Source organism: Leuresthes tenuis, unplaced genomic scaffold (genome assembly GCF_036924035.1).
Source record: "Leuresthes tenuis unplaced genomic scaffold, fLeuTen1.0.hap1 SCAF_3, whole genome shotgun sequence".
Classification (NCBI taxonomy): Eukaryota; Metazoa; Chordata; class Actinopteri; order Atheriniformes; family Atherinopsidae; genus Leuresthes; species Leuresthes tenuis.
Genome location: NW_027325357.1, coordinates 7,923,636 through 7,947,588, shown reverse-complemented (window position 1 = coordinate 7,947,588; position 23,953 = coordinate 7,923,636). Strand labels below are relative to the sequence as shown.

At 42.8% G+C, this 23,953-nt stretch overlaps 1 protein-coding gene across 11 annotated transcripts in view; it reads right to left on the bottom strand.

Annotated features, from left to right (window-relative positions):
* The window catches only part of eif4g3a (eukaryotic translation initiation factor 4 gamma, 3a), a 48,702-nt gene extending 25,117 nt beyond the window's left edge, over positions 1-23,585 (bottom strand). For 5 of the 11 annotated variants that reach the window (XM_072381617.1, XM_072381619.1, XM_072381618.1 and 2 more), the window contains exons 1-5: positions 22,970-23,585; positions 10,314-10,481; positions 7,317-7,409; positions 5,057-5,089; positions 933-953 (exon numbers count right to left, since the gene is read on the bottom strand). In XM_072381617.1, coding sequence (XP_072237718.1) covers positions 933-953; positions 5,057-5,089; positions 7,317-7,409; positions 10,314-10,481; positions 22,970-23,149 — 495 coding nt within the window. In that variant the 5' untranslated portion in view covers positions 23,150-23,585. The remainder of the gene's footprint in view (positions 1-932; positions 954-5,056; positions 5,090-7,316; positions 7,410-10,313; positions 10,482-22,969) is intronic. The other 6 variants (XM_072381621.1, XM_072381624.1, XM_072381627.1 and 3 more) reach the window with 3 other exon arrangements.
* Between the last annotated feature and the right edge of the window lie 368 nt (positions 23,586-23,953).

Sequence of the window (23,953 nt, the reverse complement as noted above, 5' to 3'; positions counted from 1 at the left end):
CGGAGCATCACGGAGCACAGAAAACAGATACTGCAACAGTGGCAGCCACAATCATCTCTACAGAGCACATATTACAAGTTCAAAGTTTGATACGTGGTGAGCTTTATGTGGAAAGCTCATAAAACTTTCAGCTAGATGCTACGTGTCCCGGACCTAAGGAGGGAGCACTACCAACAGCCGTGACGGACTTCCAAACAGCCAGGGCTCAGGCTGGGAATATGCAACCACAGTCACAGTATGCTCCAGTGAAGGAAAGCAGAGTAAACAATGCCATAAAACAGTCTAAAAATACCCAGGAGGGGAAATCACCTTGAACATAATAAATCAGCCTCGGTGGCTTTATTGTAAATAGCTCTGTGGAAATCTGGGAAATGACCAGGAAGCTGTTCATTACTAGCCACCTGAAGACACTTACAGTAAAAGTGCTGGCAAAGCAAGAAACAGACAAAACAACTTTTTAACACAGTCAACAAAAACAAGCTTTCCAACTTGGGCTCAAACAAAAAAACACAGAAAACAACAAGTGCATTCTCCAACACACCAACACCGTTTACATACTTTTCTACAGAATAAGGTAACAGACATGAAAAGGAACTGAAAAAACCCCACTATTTTTAGGAAGGAATAGACTGCATCTCTCTCGTAAGGCATGCGATTCATTTAAATATGCAAGCTCATTAAAGATGAGTAATGAATGGAGAAATATTAGAAGATTATGAACAGTCCAGCAAAGATCCCTCACAGGATAAAAGACGGGACATAAGGGGATGAAATGATGATGAAAGACGGCGCTACTGAATCTATAACTGCGGTGAAGATGAGGGGGTGCACAGGGTTAAAAGTTGGGAAGGACAGGATCATTTCAGGGTGATCCTCGTCATGCCATGCAGGTCTCAGCTCTGAGACTGGACACAGAGTTACATTAATGTTACCTGGATGGGCCTGAATCCTCCCTGGGTTTTGAAAGCAGGAAAGAGAGAGAAGCCAATGGGAGTACGCACTGGTGAGATTTAAGCAACCACACACATAAACAGGAAACTACGCAATCATTTCCATCCACCTGTCACAGTGACTGATCTTCAGCCACTTTTAACATCAAAGAAACGACACATTTAGCAGAGAATTACCTCCGAATGATGACTGATTTATCACCGAGTGGAAAAAGTCAAAACATCACTTCATTCTTTGACTGGTGCCACACTGAAACTGTATACAAAGTGCAACAGTTGGTGTATTTGACCCAAAAAGTTTGAGATGAAATATTCAGGGAATTCATTTACAACACAGTGCATAAGACTCACACTTACAGTGTAAATCTGCACAAAGCTGAGTTAGTCTCAGAGTTTTAGCAACGTTCCCTTTGTAGTTTAAAGTTGACGTTCACCTAGAAATGAGGATGTGAGGATGAGCCTCGTATCCCACCCTGCACTGACTCACCTTTAACCAGAAACAGTCAATACAAAACACCTGATGATGAACTGAAATGAGAGAAACGATACGGCTGCTTCTGCACCAGGAACATTTGTTTCTTCAACTCTTCTTCATCAGTGCTCGGGCATCTGATCGTGCACTACAGTTATTTATGTTTAAAGTAGTCAGACTTATTGCCTCCCACACTGTCCAAATAAGTACAGTATGGGGGCTAAAGATGAATCAGTTGCTATTTCCTTGGCTCTTTTTCATGTACATTCTGCTTTTAATTAACATTCAATTGTTAAAGAAAATAAAACTAAACAAAACATTTTTCACAAAAACACCACCAGGCTTCAGGACTTCCTCCCTCTGTCACTGTCAATGCAAAAAGCAAAATGCTCCGATTTGTGGAAATTAGTGTTTGTTAAAAGAAAACAAAAGAAATGAAAACATTCGTCTTTATGCATCATGCAGCATCTTTAAATATTAAAGTATGAGGAAACAATACAATCACTTTATTAAAAGAAACCATTAACTTAAAATCAGGTGCTGTATTTGTCCCTTTGGAGACAAAAACAGACAAATCGAATGGTGCGTTCACTGACAGATGCAATATTTTGTAGTTTTGGTCGATCTGATTGAGGTGCTTTAACATCCCAAAGAACCAGCTCACATTTGCTTTAACGCGCGTCCTGAGCGATCCGACAGCTTTGAGTATGTGTGATCACACCGGCCCTTACAGTGTGTCCCCACATCAGGTCTGAGTGACCACTTATGATCACATCTCAGTTCGCAGCTCTGTATGCAAACAAACCCGTAGCTCAGAGTCAGCTGAGGACATCGGCGCGTCTACTGCTGTTTCTGTAAAAATCCCAATAAGATCCAGTGACCTGAACTGTGTCACAATTCAGACATAAAAAGCAACATGTTTCAGATTCGCCTGAGCTTTGTTGTGAAATTATTCGTAACATTTCATTTTATTATATTCGATTGGTAAAGAAAACATTTTGTTTCCCTGCGAGGGTGGATTTGTCCCCGACTGCACCTAACATACAGTGACCGTAGACTTATGAGGCTGTTTTAGTGTTAAAAATCCTTCACTGACTTTGGTATTTTGCTTCAATCCAGTCAGAGGTGAAAGCACATAAAGATGATCCACAGATTCATTTTGGCCAAATCAGTTTTTTTAATCTTTCTGCATCCTTTTCTGTGCATCGAGTGTGTTTCAGGAGGACAATAGCCGTTTTCTTCACGAGCATAAAGGGCCACTGTTCCGCTTCATCAGCTTTCCGATTCCACTTCCGTGGTGGCACAAGGAATCTCAGCGCCAGTTTGTGACAGCCAGAGCATGCACTCGAGTGTGTGTACACACACTAACGCCAGCAAACACACCCGTTGCACTTTGACGCCATACTATTAATAGTCTGTTTATAATGTGTCCACACAGAAGCATACAGAAGGTGAGTATGTTGGACAGCAAAGTTACACCGGGCTCATCCCGAGGAGCGGGGGCATGACTATCGTCAATCTTGTGCGGGGAAGGGGGCAGCTGGGTGAATCATTACAGTGTGAATCAACAAACACAAAGCTAACAGGAAGCCACATGGACTGAATAGCAGTACCCAGACGTGTCCAAGACTCTTTGCATCCAGCAAGCAATACACAACCATCATCGTAAATACTGAACCGCCAGACACGAACACATTAACACGCCCTTCAAGATCTACTGACGTTGGTTCTGAAAGTGTCGACTGTCTAAAAGAACCTGCTTTATTTACACAGGAACACAGACAAATACCGAAGCCACTCAACACACACTCATTCACAGCGCTGTCCCCACTTCCTGAACACTCTCTGTCCAGTCCCCTATGACCCTGAAAAAGGAGATTTTTGCCACTTGGTAAAAGTTTTCTTTTTAAATAAACAAAATCTTAAGGCCAATTCTTGTTGTCATTTGTGCGCATCTCAAATTTGGCTTGTAGTTGTGACGCTGAAGAGATCAACATCCCAAAGCTTTCACTCAAACAACCCAACAGAACGAATAATCGGGGTACCTTGGAGTGACGACTGGAAACAAATATTCTCATGAGGGTGTTACAGTAAGAAGTCCATCAGATTTCGCTTTGAAGTGACAACGTTCCTACTTTGGTTTTCAGGTGAGGCCAGTCTTTTGTTAGACTCATTTCACAGCATGCAATGTCTCTTCTTTGCATTAAAGCAAATGTTAAACAAATAGCCTGGGTCTAGATTTTCTAACCCATCCGTTCCACTGCTCATGGAGCTCTGAGTTGGTAAGAAAAGGTTAGAGTTTCTATAGTGCCTTTCTCTGAGAGGGAAGAAAAACATCAACTAAACTAAAAGCATGTTTAAATACAAGATTTCTGCTGCTTTTTTAACAAAGTCAACAGAACCACGGTCAATGTTACAACACTTTGTAGGAACAATCCCGTCGGGTTTTAAAACGGTTTAACAATCTCTGGCTTGATGGCATGAGCGTCCGAGTTGAGAGCTACTAACAAGTCTGAAATGTACTGCTGGGGTTTTATCCATGCCCACGACTAAAAGCTAACACAGAGACTTTCAAATGAATTCTAAAATCACCTGCGTCATAGGCAGGACCAACACCGCTGTCCAGCTGCTGTTATGTGTTATAAAAGACGAATATTTTCATTGGGTATTTTCTTGAGCGCTCCAGAGACGAAGCTAACAAATGACAGATGGTGGGAAATGCTCAGCCGTTTTTACTTTGTTCCTCCCAAGAATTCTGTTGGAATGGCTACATACATATGTAGACTTGGTGTAGCGATGCCTGGAGTATACTCTTAATTTCTGCCCCTACTGTCTTTAAGTGGCCTACCAAGCAAACATTTAGCACCCTGTTAGAAGCAGTGAAGTGTAAGAATACTTTGCCATATTTAGTTGACCCAAAATTGGGCCAGTAGTATCTGTAGATAGCTTCGGTATTAAATGCCTGCTCTAAATCTCATGGCTAAACCTAACCAAGCCATTCAATGAAGGCAAAAAGCTCCAACCAGTCGGACACACAGATGTACCGCAGCACCGATTCTCTCTAGAGACACATCTGTCTCTAGAGAGAAAAAAAGGTATAGAGCTGATGCCTGAAAGGGACGAGCTGACAATGCTGATATCAGGCAAGAATAAAACACATTCAAATAAAACTTAAAGCATCCATCAGAACAATAAGATGGGTCGAACCTCAGACCGATAGCTTTGATATTCTGTTTGATTCAGACCTCAAAACCAAAAACCTGCCTTTAAAAAACTATTACAGAAGAGGTAAGAACATCACATTTCAGACATAAAATTCAAAGCGACAGTGGTGCAAATGATCTGTGAGAGCACAAAACACGAGTCAGCAGAGACTTAAATCATGATAAACGTGATATAAACTAAATCAACAAGAAAATAAATAAATTGTCAGACACCTGGCTGGATATCAAAGAAAAAACCTCATGATAACCAAAAGCTGTATCCAAAACACTTAAATGGTCTCAAATCTGAGATTATTTTAAAGAAACAGACGCCCCACATACAGCTTCATGCCAGCAGAGACCGGCAAACTGCTTTGATGAGGATGATGCAAAAGAGGGAGCAGGAGGGGCATTCAGCGGGGGTAAATTACCTGATGGTGGGTTGGTCGAGGGCCCGTAGCAAACTGGTGGGGGAGGGAGGAGAGGTCCAGCAAGGAGATTGAAGCAGTGATGGCAAAGCAGGGAGAAGAAAGAGCATAAGAGAGACACAGATACAGTTTAAGATGAGTGATGGAGGAGGACGCTTGAAGGTACAATACAAAACTACAAAGCAGCAAAGCTTTAAAGACACATGGCACATGATGTCGGACCAGTCCTCAGCTACAGCTTAGATATTATACAAACAGATATATACATTTTATTCTGTAAATCATATTCCACTAATATGAACACATTTTTCAGTCGTTGTAGGAGGACTTTACCAATCAGCCTGTTTAAATACAAAAGAAAAGAAGAAAAAGAATTTGTCGTCTAAAACAGGATTTTTAAAATGTAAACAGTCCAAAACTGTGCAAATTCAAACTTCTCAAAACCCAACACATTGATGTCAAGTTGTTGGAACTCAAATTACTCCTGCATGTATAAGCCTGTTATAGCCTGTAAGCATGTTACACCTGCTCCAAAGTTCCCGTAGAAGAACTGGTAACAACAGAGAATAAGCACCAGGTATCCGGTGCATCTTTCTGTAAAACCAGCGGAGCGTTAAGGACACACAATACAGCTAAATCCTCTACAAAGCTGCTCTCACTCGCATATTTGTGTACATTTCTTTTTTTACAATCCCAATTTTATGACGCCAGTGTCATCTGGCAAAATCACTGTTCAAGTTACTTAAAGACATCATCTTTGCTGTGATTTCTGTAACATTTTACATGTATTTAGAAGCGTCTGAATCTCTTAAATAACTTCTCACACAGTCCAAAGCTTCACAACTACTTTGGTTGATGAATCGGATTCCTCCCGCATATGCATACTGGGACAAAGGAGAGTTGTCAATTGAACTGGCCAAGTCCAGCTGTGACCGTAGTTTGACGTAAATGTGCATGTAAACATAGAGACTGCGACCACGAAGCTGGAGACCTGACTTCAGGCATTTTCACCCACGTACTGGAGTCCTGAAATGTTCCAGAGGTGTTCTGGAGGGGTGGCACGTGTGATAGCAAATGTCCGGAGCATTCAGGCCAGAGATTTTTCACTCACAATTGTGGAAGATCAGCAGGTGAGACTATGTGTGAACGCAGGCGATAAATCCTCAGTAGCGTTTACTGCTTGTGTGCGTGCTGGTATGAGACGCATGCAGGAGCCTCGTGTGCTGCTCTTAATACATTGGATAGAAAGCACGGAGATTTTAAGTGGATTATTTCTGTATCGTGTCCTGCCTCCTGTCTACTCCAGCTGCGTTTCCAGCTGTGAGAGCACATCTCCAGTTTAATGTCTTCTGTGAAACATGTGTGTGAACAGCAATAAGTCCGACCAAAGTGTCCACATATTCACCCCAAAGGTCCGGTGTTCATGCGTGAAAACGGTCTGGTTAGCTCTGCTCTCCTGGTGGGTGCTGAGCGGAACCCAAATCAGATTTATAAATAATGCAAATGTAATATCATCACTGGATCTTTTTTAGCACACCTTTTATGGCAGGTCATTTTCACAAAAGGTTTTAAGATGCTGGCCATTTTAAAGAGACTTTCCTTTGGACCAAACTAATTTCACACAGGCACAAATCCATAAAATTTGACAAAATAGAGGCTTCACAAAAGCTTAAATGCCCCTTCCAACTGAGCCAAGATCTAAAGTTACACAGGAAGTGGCCGACAGCTGATGTTTTCTTTCTTTTGTGCCAGATAGGCACCCAAATTAGTCCCCCACCCACCAACCGAGGACAAACTTTAGTGAAAGGGTGTTGTGTGACATTTGCAGTTCCCTACTCTTAATTATTTGTTTAGACAACTATTGCTAAGGCATTTGACACAATCTAGCAAAAATCTTGTCATCCTTTAATCCAAAACTCACAAAATCGGAACACAATTAATATCAAATAGCATTAAATGTCCACAGTGAAGTCTACTGAGTGCGCTCAGGAAAACCAACTCCTTGTGTGCCATCAGTGATGCGACCCACCCACAAAACACCCAAAGAGAGACAAGGATGCAGCCATGTTTAAGCACCTCGTCAGCATGATCAAACTAACGTCAGTCAACAACTGATGACCTCTCGGTGGTTTGTAAACGCAAGATCTCTTTTTTTATTTACTCAGCAATGCGTCTCTCTTCAGCTGCAGTCAGAATAAACAGCAAACTATCAAGATACCTGCAGGCAGGTCTGCTGGAAATCTAGTATCGGAGAGAAACTCACCGGGCGACTCTGTGGCTGTGCATTCATTGGCTGCGTCTGGGCAGAATACACTAAAGAAGCGGAGCCAGCATTTTGCCCAGGGTTATATGGAGACTGTCAAAAGAAGAAATGGAAACACACACAGAGAGAAGGTTTGTTTTACTGGCCAGAAAATGTGCAGCAATCAATCATGACATTTCACACAGAACAAGAGCCGAATCTAGTACACTACACCAAACATCACAGCACCAAAGTACACTGGATGCTGCTGGAACAAAGTGTCTTCAATCAGGGTTTATGTACTAAGTGAAGATAATTGGTACCCCCAAGAACTGCAAATCCTGTGCTCCTTTAAAGTGTGGCAGAGGAGGATTTAAGCAGATCTTTCACTTTTCTTTAAGCTGCTGCTGGTGTGGTTATGATAAGTGCAGTGCTGCCAGGACCATTTACAGAAGGCTGCTGGGACACTAGAACTGCTTTAGGGTGAGGCAGTGGACCGGTAGGCTACAAAGATAATGAGGAACAACCAGATCCCTCACAAACACCGTTGCGTACTTCCAGAAATGCTGAGTCACTGTGTCAACATGCTTGTAAGTGAGAGCAGGAAGGCGGCCGCAGATGCCAGCACTGCAGCAGCTGTGTAACAATCTGATAATGTTTGTGATTAATGGATTGACCTTTTATACGAGTAGGTACTTTTCCAAATGATAAAGAGTTATTCTCTGGATGTAACTGCTCTGACTAAAGAGTGACAAGGCTGGGTGAGTCATTCAATGGTACCCAGCCCTGTTTTATCTCTCTTGAGTTCATGATTGCCCAATTTGATCTCCATCACATCTGTATGGACGTCACTGAAATCAGACAAAGAAACCCCAGCTAGACTCGCATATTAATATATCCGACCCTTACCCAACCCTTCCAAATAAATTAATAGTAGATTATATGAAAGCCTTCGACCTAAAGCCAAAAAAAAAGTGAAATTATGATTCGGTGTACCCATACAGTTACAATGTGTCAGAAAGACAAACGGGTCACCTAGATATGAAAGTGTGTTAGTCTGCGTGTGCAAATGACAGTTGACACACTTGTTGCCACACACGTCTGGAGTGTGTATCTTCCTTTAGCCATATGCATGCCAGATTCCCTGGTCTAGACTCATACCAAGATAAAGAAGGTGGTGTACATATGGAACACATTAGATGCCCGTCTGTGTATGAGCAGAGGAGGTCGGGTATTGTTCTCTTTAGCCCTTTTCAAATAGGAGATCTGTGACATTAATGGACTCGTCAATCTGTGAAATCAACATCAGGCAATCATTTGGGCATTGGTTTCTTTTGAATTAACGTTCCTAATCGCTTTGTTTGGACAACCTTTTGACAGTACAGGAAAGAGCATTTGCCAGAACAGGACATTGAATGCGGTATAACAACCAGACCAACTCGCTTAAAGTTTAAAACCCAGATGCAGTGCAGTATCTAGTCTGCTCCGGAGGACGTGAAGCCGAAGCAGCAGCAGCGTTCCTTTCATTTTCCCTGCTGTTTAACGGTGTTTTAATAAAATCAGCTGGCGTTTATGGGTCCTGCTCATGTCTAAATCCTGTTTGCTCCACTGTTCATGAATGCCAGTTTGTGCTTGGAAACACCGGTGGGCGTTCACAAACATCAACTGTTATTCAAAGCAGAAGCTAAAAACTAAACTGGTGATGTAAAGACATCAGTGGGACATTTGGCGGGAAAACTGTACATACTCAATGGTCTGCTGTCTCCCCACACTGTGGTCCTGGACAGACGTTCAGAGTACAGCAGGGGGAGTCAAACGTGTGCTCGAGGAGACGTTTAAAGAGAAGCAATGCCATGGTTCTGTTCTGGCAACTTAGAACTGGCTCGAGCATCATCCCTGACCCACAACTGAAACCACTATGATTGGGAAAAGGGGTAACAGAGTCAGTTTAATACAATTTTATCAGACAACTGCAACATTCGGTTTTAGTGTTTAAACGGAGCTTCGACCATGTGAAACATACCATCAGGATGTGGGATCAGTGAGAAAATGATGCCATTGTTACTGAAAGGTCCCTGTTATAAAGAGCTCTGATTGGATGTTAACTGATTAGAGTTGAAATTACACTAGAGTACAAAGGGCTGCTGTTTTAAACTAAAATAAAAAGCGATCTTTTACTACGACTAAAGACGCCGCTGTGTGTGAAATTAGAAGCTGACTGCAAACTGTGAGTCCTTATAGTCTGGCATATTTCTCATAACATGTCATTTAGTCATAACAATTTTCCTGTGAGTTTGACAAGCACATCAGGACTGTGTTCAACACAACAGCTCGGAGTTGAAAATAGAGCTATATTCTCAGAAAGAGCAGAACACGCAGCTCAAGCTCAAAGCAACGTTTTCTCATTTATTTGACTCAAACATTGAGAAAAAAACAACTCGGTGCTGCAGCTAACTATCACAGGGAAAAGTGATGGGAGTAGGAAAAGTTGTTGTTTATTTAATAACACAATCTGTCACATTTCTCCAAATGGCTGCTCATACACCAAATTAAGCAACTTATACCGGTCGTGTTTATGTGTTAGTGTGACCGCAGGAGCTGAGAGCTGTGCCGTGTTGACACCAATATGTAACTAGTGCCTGGCAGCTGATTCGTTGCAGAAAAGCAGGCGACACTTTCACTTTAATGGAGAGCAGCACGTTTGAAAGGGGCTTCAAACTGTGAATCTGTTTTGATGGTAAACTGTAATCATCTGAATTCCATTAAAACGTAATTGAAATGTAATAAGAAATGTAGTGAAACAGACAGAAGAGCAACATAAAATCAAAAGATGTGTAAGCAGATGTAGATTAAAGCATTCCAAATTGGATATTATTATTATCTTTTCATCTCTTGTTCAACAGTGTATGATCCTACTGATGCACCAACCTCTACAACACAGACAAAGACAGGAAGGGGACAAAGGAAAAGACCAACGTTAAAATGCAGAGAGGATGACGGCGGCCACAGCAAACTCACCCCTCCGCCTGCCTCCCAGCCCTTAGGGTAGCGATATGGGGAAGCTGTGGGTACTGATACCTGAGAGAGCGCCGGGGAGTGAGCATGACCGGGCGGGGTTCCCGCCAAGTTAGGGTGTCCCTTTGTGATGTCGTGAGCAGTGTAAGGAGAGCCAGCATGCCTGGGTACCTGTACGAGAGGAGGCAGCAGTTAGGCAGATGCACCAAATAAGATGTGTCAGAGCGATGCAAGGCAGGGACAGCAGTGTTGGTACTTGACAGGTCATTAGTCCTCCCTCCTGCTGAGGAGTGTAAATTAAGCACTCAGGGAGAAGGATTAGTCCCTGTATGTGTGCAGAGGTGAGGACCTGCAGCCGATGAAGCCTGCTGGGGTTGGCCAGACACAGAGACCGACACAGCAGGCTGCAGAGCGCAGAATGCACAGTGATGCCTGGACCTCAGATGGTCAGGTAGGTAATCACGTTACAGTCCCACTCATCTGGAAGAGATAGACAGCACCTGGTACAAGACATATACCAGAGTCATGCTAAACAAGCCTCATTAAGAGAAGTCAAAGGGAGAGTCCTCAGTCTGTGACAGAGGTGCAAAATACATACGTGCTTCGGTTTGACAGAAACACCAACACTGCAGTTCATGAAATGATCACAAACACATCATGCTACAACTTTATTGAAACATTTCAGCTACAAAAACAATGATGTCGGCAACAACTCTGAATGAAGGGTGTGAAGCCAGATCCGAATGCCATCCAAAGCTACAGCTAACAGGACATGCTGGGCCTCGATAATCAGTCATTCCTAAGTGGAACAGTGTCTTAGAAAGAGGTTTTCACAAAGATAATGCTACTAAAATTTGCTATTAACAAATAACAATCGGAGCAAAAGGCACATTCCAGTGTCAGCATGTGTGAGATTATTCAGTGATTGTGTTTTCTTCTTTACTTTACAAACCATACTTTAAAACAGAAATCACACCAGTGGTTCAAGCCTTATTCACCAGGGACCAATTCATCCAATAATCAATGATTGATCATGCTATTCATAGACTCAAAGCAGGCCTACTATAGTACATTTACTGCTGCTTCAACAACATCGGTGCTCATGCATGAACTACGGCCCTCTCCTCAGATCTGTTGCCATGTCTCAGCTGCAAAAAGCAGCACTTCTTAGACACGCATCTGATCTCAGGGCTACTCTTTGAATGCAGGCTTCCAAAAAGCACAATGCACCTATGTTTTACACAACAGGCATTCTGCTTGAACAGGGAGCTGCTGGGGCATTGGTATGCATCTCTATAGGCTTCTATCCCCATAGAAATGTTATTTTAAATTAGATCGATTTAAATCAATTAGGATTATTTATAGCATCTAATTCAACTCTAAAAAGAGGTTTCAGTGCTTGTCTTTACTTTATCATTTGCATTGATTTCTTGAAGTGTGTTGCAGATTGAGGCCAATGTTGAGGCTTTCTGCTCCACTATCAGGCCTTTCTTTTCTGGACTTTTCCTCTCAGGTGCCGTTCTATCTGGGATTTTTCTGTCCACAAATGGATTGTGGAGTCATTTTTGGATGCCAATTAAAAATAAAAAACTGACACGTGCGTTCAATTGACAAGGCCATGGGATTTATCCGGATTTTATTTACTTATAAGAACACAACATGAATCCCACACGAGAGAAAATGTTTTCTAGAAATTGGTGAACGAGGCTAATCAACTTTAGCTTAAACGAGTGAGCAGCAATATAACCGGTGTATTAAACCTCCTCATTTCACCCTCTTCTGAAGAGTAGCTGTGATTGGTGCTTTTAAGACCCAGGGTGCAGATTTTAAGATTTAGAGAGGACGGTTCTTGCTGTGATGTCTTCATGGGTGACAGTAATTTAACACCTTTAAAAAAATAAAATGAAATAAAATAAATTAATATATAAATAATTTTCATCTTCTATGGAGTTGCACTCTGCCATAAAATCAGCACCTGAGTGAAAAGTAATTAGGAAAATGTGAGTTTTTTCTTCTCTGGTCTGTGGCGTGGCCAGCCGGCTGCTGCAGCTGTGGGCAGGCACCACTGCAGGAGCGGCTTGTTGCTGCAGTGGGCCTCACACACCAGGGAATGAGACAGGATAGTGCAGGAGAGAAGCAGTTAGCACACCTCGCTGGCCAAAACAACCTTTTTTTAAAAAAAATATATGTGTGTGTATATATATAGGCCTGATGTGATCTCCAGGGCTTGCTTTTTCCTGCTACAAAAAGTAGAGATTAAAGGAATTAAAAGGAGATTAAACTGTTACCGACACTGCCATTAAAAAAAAACTAAAACAAACCCAAGTGTAAATTACACTTAAAATGATAAATTCTCCACTGCATCTATACAGTCAATGCCTCGAACATCTCTACGGCTTCTCTGTATGGCCCACTTTCCTCAGATGACCTGGGATAAAGCAACTTGCTGCTGTTGCCAGGGGAGGAGCCTGCTCTGCTTCAGGCCAGAAGCTGAATCTGAGGACATACAGCGCAGTGTGATGGGATGGGGGAGGGGAGGTAAGCGGCTGTATGGGAGCTGTACATGAAGAGAAAGGGGGGGACCGAGTACACCTCACGTCCACCATGCAGATCAACCGCATAACGCCACAAGCAGTGTTCATTTATGCCCGTCTCATCATTGTTGCAGTCTAGCTACCCAGAAACAAACTTCCAGAGCTCAAAATCTCATCAAACCTTTAATGTTCTGCAGTGTTGTAGCAGATAAAGAAGCTCAGAGCCTTTCTCCGAGAGCACAGTGGCATTCCTTACACAGTGCGCCTGAGCTGCACCTCCCACATTTCAGAAATGTTCAGTATTGAAAACAACTGCTTTGTATCGTTATTGCGTCATAAAGCAAACTCTTAAGCTTATAGACACGAAAAGTCCAAATAAAAAAAAAAAAAAAGGAAACATCCAGCATTTTCCCCACAAATCACAACACTTTTAATTTGAGCTCAGTGAACACTAACATGTCAGTTTCATTTCATGAGAAAAAACCTGTGAAGTGAAAATGAAACCAACAATCCCGTCTTTTTACTCCATTGTAAGCACCGATTTACAAGCTGTGCAACAATAAAAACAGAATAAAGGGCTGTGCACAGCAAGAACAACAGCTATGTGACCACCATGCGTCCACACCGTAACTACAAAGAGAAAAAAGATGACAGCTTTCGCATCAGACTGTTAGATTCTTCAAACTCCTGTGGCTTTTTCCCCATAATTACATGAACACACACCCTTCTGGTTTTCCTTTTCTCTCTGTGTGCAATCCACATGATATACTGGACACAGCTGGAACATGTGGAGCACGCTTGGTACCGTTACTACCTGCTGTGAGTCGGACCCCAATGCGAGATGTGCCACAGCACACCAAGCCTCCTTTCTGTTACCCCGCATAGATGTTCGAAAACCTCGATGCTTCTCTGACAGCTGATGAACAGCTGCCTTGCATGTCGTCTCCATAGTCAAGCGTAACAGATTTTCAATAAATTGTTGGTTATAAATGTGAAAAATTGGATATCATGACAACTATCATTTCAAATCAATTTCAGTTCAGCTTTGCATGCGCTCAGATCTATTAACATTTAGGATTTCGGCTTCTGTGAGCCTCTATTCAACCTGGTGTCTAAACTTTGGGCTGCTCTCAGTGACCTCATCCTAACATCCAGAGTCGCATAAGTAAATCCACTCCTTCATTGTTCTTCTCAAATATTTAAGCAGCTGCTGCTCCTCCGTTGGTTCAGTGTTAGCATAGACGTGATTAGAAAATGCTTTTAGTAATTAATCAATGTAATACCAATGTATGAATATACGAAACCAGTACCTAGGTTTGTTTTTGTATGGTTTATTTGATCCATGTTACCCTCCAGTGCGCGGATGGAGCGGCGAACTGTGTCTGGTAGTGACAGACGTTTGCAGATCATTATTATTCAGTCCTCACATTGTTCTTGTTCTGGTTACTGACAAGAAGAAATTAAAGGCCCCACAGACCAGCCAAGTCTTACTAACTAAATCTAATCCTCTGCCTTATCCGTAGCATTATTTTCTAACCAGTAACCAGTCCATACAGACACAGATGCACCACTCCTGAACTCAAACTGGGTTCACCAACTTCTAAGAACAAAATAAGTTGATTGTCTGTGATTTGAACTCACATATTTGCAACAAACGTGCTAATGATATGGTTTGATAATGAAGTCTTGATCAGAGCATGATTATTTTCTCAAATATTGTTCTTTAAGAGTCGTTTCTAACGAAAGTGCGTGACTGCATCTAAAATGACCACATTTGACTCCAGGCTGTGTGGGGAAGATTTGTTCGTCCAGTGATGGCTGAACCTGAGGGATTCTGGGAAAGGGGCGAGTTGAATTTAAGGCAACTGGAGACTAAGTCGGATTTCATGTCTGATAAGAGTTGAACATCTCAACAGGTAAGGTCTCTTTCATGTGTTAAGGTGTTCATGTTAGTGACACTTTCAAGCCTAAATACAGCTGATTAAACCATAAGAGACTTTAAATACTTTAACAGTGTGTCTAAATGTTCTCTGACGTTATCCAATGAACAAACGCTGATAAAAGTTCATTCTACAGCTGTATGATTTTTTTTAATTGCGTCCGTCTCCTTCAGACCCAAAAGGTTTTCTTCAAAACCCAGTGGCTTGTAGTTTGTTTTAAAGGATCCACCCCACCCTAAATGCCCCATCTCTGCAAGTACAGTATGTACCTTCACCATTTTGCAAGAGTTAAAAGGAAAATCTGAAATGGATTTCTGAGCTACTTCAGGCAGGGGGACAGCCGGAGCAGCGGATTAGACAACTGTTCCTGCTCCACAGACAGAGCACAAACTGCATAAAATATTCATTCTCTTCTACTTTTGCAGGTATAACAGTAAGAATGATGATGGGTTAAAGATTTTTCTACTGCTCATCATGAAACTTTTAAATCTGTAATGCCTGGGGCTTTTTAAATGCTATGGGAACTATCTGAAGACAGATTTTTATTTTACAGCTTGTGAAACATGTAATGATGACACTCGCTGCAGAGACTTCAGTCCCATGTTTGAGAGGACAAAACAGAGAATGTGTATTATTCAAACGGCAGAGGGAAGCCCTGTGGTTAGTAACCTGCTCATGCAGTCGTCTGCCACAGACAGGCTCACACACTGCTGATCACGTGATTTAAGGGAAACCGAACGCCTGCCTTTCTTCCTCTCGCCCACATCATGCCTACCCTTGCCCTGAGCCCTCTTCCTCTGCTACGATCCGCAGGGGCCGTCATCTCTCTTGGCCTCCAGCCAGCATCGCTAATCGTAGCTCGGCAATACAATGGGAAGAAAGGAAGATAAAAAGAGAATGGAGTCATTTAAAAAAAAAAAAAAAAAAAAAAGGAGGTCTGTGGTCCAAAATGCAGAAACACAGCCAGAAACATTATCTATTGCTTTCTTGGGGAATTTAGAAAAAAACAATACACGCCCCCGTCTCTTCTACAAACACATTGCGCATGCAGAAATTTGCAGTAATTAGGGCCTCACACACTTCAGTGATGTAATAGCTCTGGTGGGGAAGAGCACCAAAACTGTGGGGAAAACAGTAAGTAAGGGAGAAACATTTCCCACATAACTGGAACTAAAGGTCCGTTCTGAAGCAACACTGCAGGTTAGTGGGAGTCATGAAGAATTTGAGCTTGTATAAATAAAATTAATTTTAAAAATGCCACGGTTAAGCAGAAATGTCAAACATTTTGATTCTGAGTTCTCTTTGTCATACAGCTCTGTAAACAAATATTTCTGTGCTTTAAGGCTGTCGTTTGAACAAAACAACATTTGCTTTCTTTACTAAAGATTCACTTTCTGACATTTAAGAAGAAAAACATCACCAGCGCACAAATGAAAATATTTCTTTAGCCAGTTCTGACGGACATAGAAGTGACATAATGAGACGCAGACCATCAGCACCACGGCAGACTGAACCGTAGGATTACAATCTGCCAGGGGCGACCGAAAGCAGGGGGGGGGGGGTTCATGTCGCCAGGTGAAACCAGAGTTGACCCTGAAACAGGAGCAGGTGCAATTCCACCTGGAAGTCGGGGGTTGCTGGCACAGGCACAGAAAATGTGGCAGAAAACTGCAGCAAAATCTGTAAAAGTCAGTGCTTATTTAAATGGCTCCCAGCCAGAAAGCACATGTTGGTTTTCTCACCAGGAAAACAACTGCAGTCGCACAGAAAGTTGTTATGCAACATACGAGAAGTGTTGCCACTTGTGTCATTCCTTTGGCTGGACCACTTTTAACACAACACATTTCAGGGGAAACTCTTTCACACAGGAAGACATTTATCTTACCAGAGTAGAGATTCAGTTTCGTTCTCAGATCTATCGAAAAAAAACGTGCCTTCTCATAGCAGTTTCCCCTTTGATGTCACAAACCTTTTCAGTTTGCTCCCCCCGGGTTCACACCGTTTAGCAAGTGCAATCATACCAAGATTGACTCAAATATTCTAATGTCAAGTTGTAAAATATTATTTAAGTCAAGCCCTCCATGTGGATGGCAAAGCAACCAGATTAACCGGGGTTAAGCTCCCCTGCATGTATAGGGCAGAGCCAGGGGCGTGACCACACTAAATGTTTAATGCTCTTTTATTTTGACTCACAGGGCTGAAAATAAATGGTCAGTGCTGATGAATTTAAAAAAATTTTAAATCACCTGCAACCCGATTAAAAATCGCACCAACCATAGTGATTCCCATTTTGGTGCTCGCTGAGACCAAAAGAAACACGGCTTCAGAGACAGGAGGGATTGAGGGCACATAATCCTAAATCAACTGCACCTCGAAGGTTCCAGCAACTTCAACTCAAAGGATTTTTGAGGATGGTAACCACAGACTTCAAGTAATGTGGCCGATATTTACAAAAATACAGTTTGTTGTTAGGGAGGTCAAATCTGGGTGCGCACCAGCCCATGCTGACCCACCTTCCTTTGGGAGATCATAAAGTAGATTCAACCAGTCCTCCTTGTCCCCTGACCCCACAATGACACATAAGCCTCCTTTAAGAGAGTAAAGCTGCTGCAGCTCATGCTTCATCATTAGCTTACTGTAAAGCCACTTAAGTGCTGAGTGTGTGGGAGAGAAAGGGAAAGACAGGAGGAAACACAGCCTTACAAATAGCAGGGGTGTGATCAGGAGGATGATACAGCTCAATAAACTGTAATCTTCTATCACTGAATGAATGAATGAACCAGAGCTGTAAAGTGAACAATATAACTGCGAAATAAATCACACAAAGAATCCAGAAATAGGAGGCAAAAGAGGGTCAGAGTGAGAGGGGAGCTCCGCTGCTGCTGATTTGGCTGGTCTACGAACAAACATCCCGTAAATCAAATCTCTCTGTGCGCTCCCACACATGCACAGTCTTTACCATGGAAAAAGAAAAGTTACATCACATAACCTTGACCTACATTTCTCACAGACCTAAAGGAAACTGCTATGTCTCATTTGAATGAGCCAAAGAACCTGGAAATCTCAGTGCAGAGAGCTGTAAGTGGAGGCACAGGAAGTGAGTGGAGACGGCCCAGATGGTGCAGATACAAACCCTCCTTCTCCCTGCTGGCTCACTGGCCCCTCACTAACACACACACGCACAGTGTTGGATAAAAGCGAGGCTCACAAAGCTCGCACTGCCTGCCTGCTGTTGCTGAGACTGCTCTTTCACTACAGTATGAACAATAGATGGTAGGTTGGTGGATTCAACGCTAACAAACCAAATCTTAAGCAACAATGGTTCTGGATGCCCACAGCACACAATGATTTTGTTTTGCATTGAGGGGAATAGCAAATCTTCACTTTCAAGAGGTTGAATGAAAGGAAAAAGGTAGACGCCATAATGACACAACTATGTGCCATGTCCAAGAATTACAAGAAAAAGCCACCTTTAAACCACTTCCTCCATTACCACCGAATCACGATGAAACGTAGAATACAAGGTTTAATCAAAACTGCTGTAGCTTGGGAAAATTAGCCGCTCCATGAAACGCTCTAAAGACGAAGAAATAGTTCTCAGCAGTTTATACACATTGTATATTCGTTCAGGATAAAAATCCATGAGTGTGTATAACAGCAACAAAGTCTGTTGAGCATCTCTGCCAAAGATTCAACTTACTTGCAGTCGGTAAGTAACCACAGTGTACAACAGCAAGGCTTTATTTGCGGCGGTAGCCATTTTCTGGAACGTGTGATGACTTTGTTCCATCCAATAATTCTCTTCAGCTGCTACAACCTGCTCAGGTTGGCAGGATGCTGGAGCCTATCCCAGCTGATGCTGGATGAGAGGTCTGGAGCACCACGGACAGGTCACCCACCGGTCCATAAACACACACACGGAACATGCATGTCGTTGGACTGCAGGACAGACTCTGCGCTGAGAGCAAACTCCACTCAGTCCAGTCATCAAATGTGCTTCATCACAAGGTCACTGGTTTATGCTGCTGACTGCTAACTTTAGACCACAGTAGCACAAGTGATACTGACCCAAATGCCAAAAAAAAAAAGTAAAAGAAAAACATGATTTAAGCTAGAGAAGCAAGTAGTGTGAAGAAACAGTAGCCAACCACTCGTGAGGTTGTGCATAGAAACTAACTAAATATAAACATAGATAATCACCATCGGCGAGCAGCACTTCTTCCTGACAAGCAGGCATGAAGCTTCTCAACTTCATATCCTCATTGTGAGGATGGAGTTACTCTCGAACACTACTCGGTGCATTTTCTCACTAATTCAGGATGTATTTGAGCCTGTTTTGCTTAAGTAAGCAAAGCAAAGAAAAAAAATCTGAATGATGCGATATCACTTCCTATTAAAACACTGGGAGCGACCTGACAGCGTGCAGGATGTCTTCCTCAGCTGGCCACTCCCTCCCTGGAAAGAACAGTTCTGCATGCTGGCTCATAACAACTCAGCAGTTTATTTATAACATCCCACAGCGAGTATGCTCATGAGAATATATCCTCAAGCAGACGGCACACACCTGTCCTGAAATACAGGACTGCTTTGCTGCGTGACCTGCCGGCTGGGTACAAACATTACGTAGCGACACGGCGGCGTACAAAACATGCTGGTAACATTATGCAGTTTGCACAAAAGCATGAGAATGAAGAACTTTTCAAACTGCAAAAGATGCAAGTCAGAACAAAAATAAGGAGAAAGCTCTTTCAAAGAGAGATGAAGCTGCTAGACCATGAACATGAAAGCTGAAGGGGGTGAATGAGGAGAAGAGCTGGGGCAAAGGGGGGGCTCACTTTTCTCAGCTGGGCCAGCAGTGGGGTGAGGTGAGCTATGGGAGGGTAGAAGGAAATGGGGGAGGGCTGAGGCAGGCTGGGTGACCTGGGCCTTTGTTGGCAGATGGTGGGAAGCACCACCTTGGCCTCTCACTCTGAATGCTAAGCAGCAGAGCTTTTGTCTGGCAAACGCAGCAGCAGACGCATGCGCTGGGTGTTTCTCCGACAACCAGGAGCAGACACAAGCTGTGCACACCCTCGACCCAAACTACTCCCGTGCACGTAAGCACACACGCCTCGCCACAGCGCCTCTCTGAACCCCCGCGTATCTCAGGACTCCACAAACACACAGTGACATTCTCCAAGTGGGAATTCCCATACAACAGGAGCCCAGACCAGACGCAGAGTAACAAGCTCCCACACTCCTGACCCAAGAGGCCGAGGGAGAGTGAAAGGTCAGACGAGTAGCAACACTCAAAGGGCCCGTTTTCCTACACGTATGATAATTAAATACAGTGCAGTCTTGTGGAGTTGTTAATAAAACAGGGTGCAAGGACCAATCCGGGGGAAAACGTCCTCCAGAACAAATTTGTTTATTTTAATTGCAATCTCAAAAATGAGATTTTCAGTTTACACTCACTGTTAACTCCCCACCTGACATGAGATGATTATATAAGATGAAATCATACTTTATTACACAGAAAACATTTCACATTTAAGCAAACCAAATTCAATTTACCAGCGCCACAAAATACAAACTCAAACGATCATGATGTTAAAAAGAAATTCCTGGATCTACTTTGTTCACAGCGACGCCAATATATTCCAGTGAGTAAAAGTAGGATTCATTTATTTCAATCACTGTGTTGCTTTTGTGTTGGACTGAATTAAAAAGGAGTGTATTGCTAAGTACACCTCGTAAATTGCCTGCCAAAGAAAAACAGTCACCACCTGGATTAACTAAGCAAATGATCTGGGGTTGCTTCAGTTGGTCTGATCAAGATTCTGTGCCCAGAAAATGAGGTCAGTCGACAACCCGAATACACTGAATGACCAGGTATTTCCATCCATAGATTTATTTCTACCCCGATGACACGGGCATTTTCCAAGCTGACAACGCCAGGATTTATCAGGCTCTAATTGTAAAGGAGTGATTCAGGAAGCATGAGGCATCATTTTGAACATGGACTGGCAACCACAGAGTCTAAACCTTAACCGCACTGAAAATCTTTGAGATGTGCTGGAGAAGACTTAAAGCAGCGCTCCGACTCTCTCAGCATTGATACAACATCTCTGCAAAAAGTTAATGCAAACGCATCTGCAGTGCAGGCAGCCATTCAGTGTTCTGGATTACCTTTGGACATTCCTTTAGCCGATACATTTCTTTATTTAGAATAAGTGCACTGCAGACAGAGTGCAGAATAGATCTACTTGACGATGTGGTGACAGCAACTTAAAACAAACGTTCATTAAAGGTCTGCAATCGTGTGTCCAATTTGTTGTAGCTGTTATCGATACATTGCTTCATTCTACATGAGAGAAAGAAGCCACAACAACACAATGAATCTGCATCGTATATCCAGCCATCCTGCTCTGTGAGCAGTTGGATCAGCCACTGGAAAAAAAAGCCATTTCGACCACAGCCCAACATCTATACAAGCGAGGAGACGACTCACGGCTGCTAAGGATGGGAATGAAACTGAATAAGTGTTCATGATATTATCTCCAGCTCCTAAATGCATCATCAATTTTTCATTGCAATCTTTTGAATACCATTCCAAAAGCTATAGCACTAAGATTTAGTTACATTAAGTTCTCAGAATTGTTGCATTGCATTTTACATTTGAAATGGAAACAGGAGACGGACCACTACCACTGCAATACGTGTATCAAAAAGGGGATTTGAAGAACTGTACAATCTGCAAAGTCATACGGTACGAGAGGATAATCACTTAAGATTTTAAGTAAGAAAAGATTACCGTAAACCTAAATCATTTTTATGCATCCATCTACTCTAAACAATGTTCATGCACTGCCTATCATACAAGTCAAAGTTGGTTACGAAAATGTAACAATCCTTGCAAAGGCGTTGAGACAGCCATGCTGCTACAGATGTACTTGGTTTACCCATCCAACTCACAGACAATTCAAATACATCACATCAAGCTGCAAGAAAGAGAGGCTCCATACTGGCACCTGCTACTTGCTGCCCCTTTCAGATGTCAGAAACACAAGGTGGCTGTGATCATGGGTGGCAGGAAATCAGGTTGAGATATCACACCCTAAAGCTAAGCCACAACAGAAGCTGTCAGATCACAAAAGACTCATCTCTCTGCCACGAGCAGGCAGGAGACATCAACTTAATCCTCTCCCTCTCTCTCACACACACTACTGATGCCATGCTGTAAATAAAACAGGAGGTGACACAACCGCTGTGACTTCACTCCACCAAAAAGTAGGCTATCCCCGGGTAAAACTCAAAGGTAAAGGGATGTTTTATGGCCCTGAAGGCAGCTCATGACAACAACAAAAAAAACCCAATAACGCTAAAATTGTGTTAAATGATTGCCACGGGATTTCTGCAAGAGCACATAAAAGAAAAAGCGAAAACAAGGTTAGTGTCACAATTATTTTTAAAAGGTGCACAGATGACGATGATTTAACAAACAAGACCACAAATCTACCATCTGTCACTGAGAGCTCAGGCCTGTCAAGGTGCACTTCATCACCCCTCCGAAAGCTAATGCTGTTGGAAATATCAAAGGATGAGCGGTTCCCAAAGGCCGGGCCTGTTACTAGCAGACTTTAGCTCAATTACGTTACAGTGGCACGGGTCATGACGATTAAATTTATGCAGCCCTTCTGGACTTCGACCTTGCATCCACTGACCTGTTCTCTTGCTAACCACAGAGGCTGTTCTTAGATCTGCAATAGCTGAAACAGAGCTTTAACTCGGCTAAAGCATCCTGCTAGTCAACAATCAGCATTGAACAAAGCCGGTAACCGGTTGGGAAAGCCGGCGATGGACCTTTCCTGTACCAAATTACGCTCCCTTATTTATCAGTAATGTACCGCTTTAGTTAGATGGCAATCATATTTAATCACAAACTAAAGTAAACGCAGCTGTGTCGCTTCAACCCCCCCCCCAAAAAAAAATCTACCTGACATCTGTTAGCTTAGGAAACCGGCTTGATTAGCTAACGTTAGCACACTTAGCTAGCTAATTGTACCCTCCCCTCCCAGCTCCCTCCAAACGAAACCATCATCCCCACATCCGACCCCTATTTATCTATCACTAATATAACTGCATTGTGGGTTGCCGACATACAGAAGAGTTAAAAGTGTAAAATAACATGCAATTTCTTTGTTACCCATGTGAAAGGATATTGAGGTGGTGGTACAGCGCCTGGCTGAGGAGCAGTTGGGGCTCCCGGCGGCAGAGACACGGAGGTCAGGGTAGCCCGCAGTTGGCTCGAAGGAGAGGGGCCACTTCCAGGTCCGCTAACTGCGACAGCGGCGGGTTTAGGGACCACTTTCGGTGGCAAACTCATCGCAAAAAAATCAACAAATAAAAACAACACCTTAATAAATACTGATACAAACAACGCTTAGCTTGCATTCATAAAGCAAGCGTAGTAGATTCTTGAAGCAGGCCCCAAATCCCTTTAACGACCTGGGATAACGAAGCTCGAATAGCAACACAAACGTCTTTTTTTTCATGGAAAGTCGCTGTTCGGATCAGCGGTGCTATTCATGGGGACGGTGGGAGGTTTGCCTCCCTCGCCCGTCCGGAACCGCTGCGGATCCGGCCCGGTTCGTTTTCTTTCAAACGAAATAATCGCCACGATCTTCGACCTCCCTCGGCGATCTACCTTTTCTTCTCGGCAGTTATGTTTTCTATCATTTTTTCCTCACAGAGATGAGAGACTTCGCCAACATGGCGTTGCGGCCGCTTTCAGCAGTCCAGGCAGGACATATGATTCGGCAATTCTCGACCAGCTACGGAGTCGCTCGGCGAATCAACGAACCATCAATCAAACACAGATTCAGCGTGCCTCACGCACCAAAACGTGCACGGCATTCCTTTCTTTCTTTTTTTTTTTATTTCCTCATACTGTTATGATAATTGTTTCTTAACAAAAAATAAATAAAAAAGACTCAACTGAGTTAACAAGATTTGGGTCCAGAAAATATGAATGTTTAATTCTAACTGATACATTAACTGATGAAATTACATAAACGAAGTCGCTTATTTGCATTCACAAATGGAGACATTTATTTGGTCAAACATAATTAAAATGTGTGTAAAGCTCTCGTATTGTTTTCACGCTACGGTTGAGCCGTTGACCGAATCT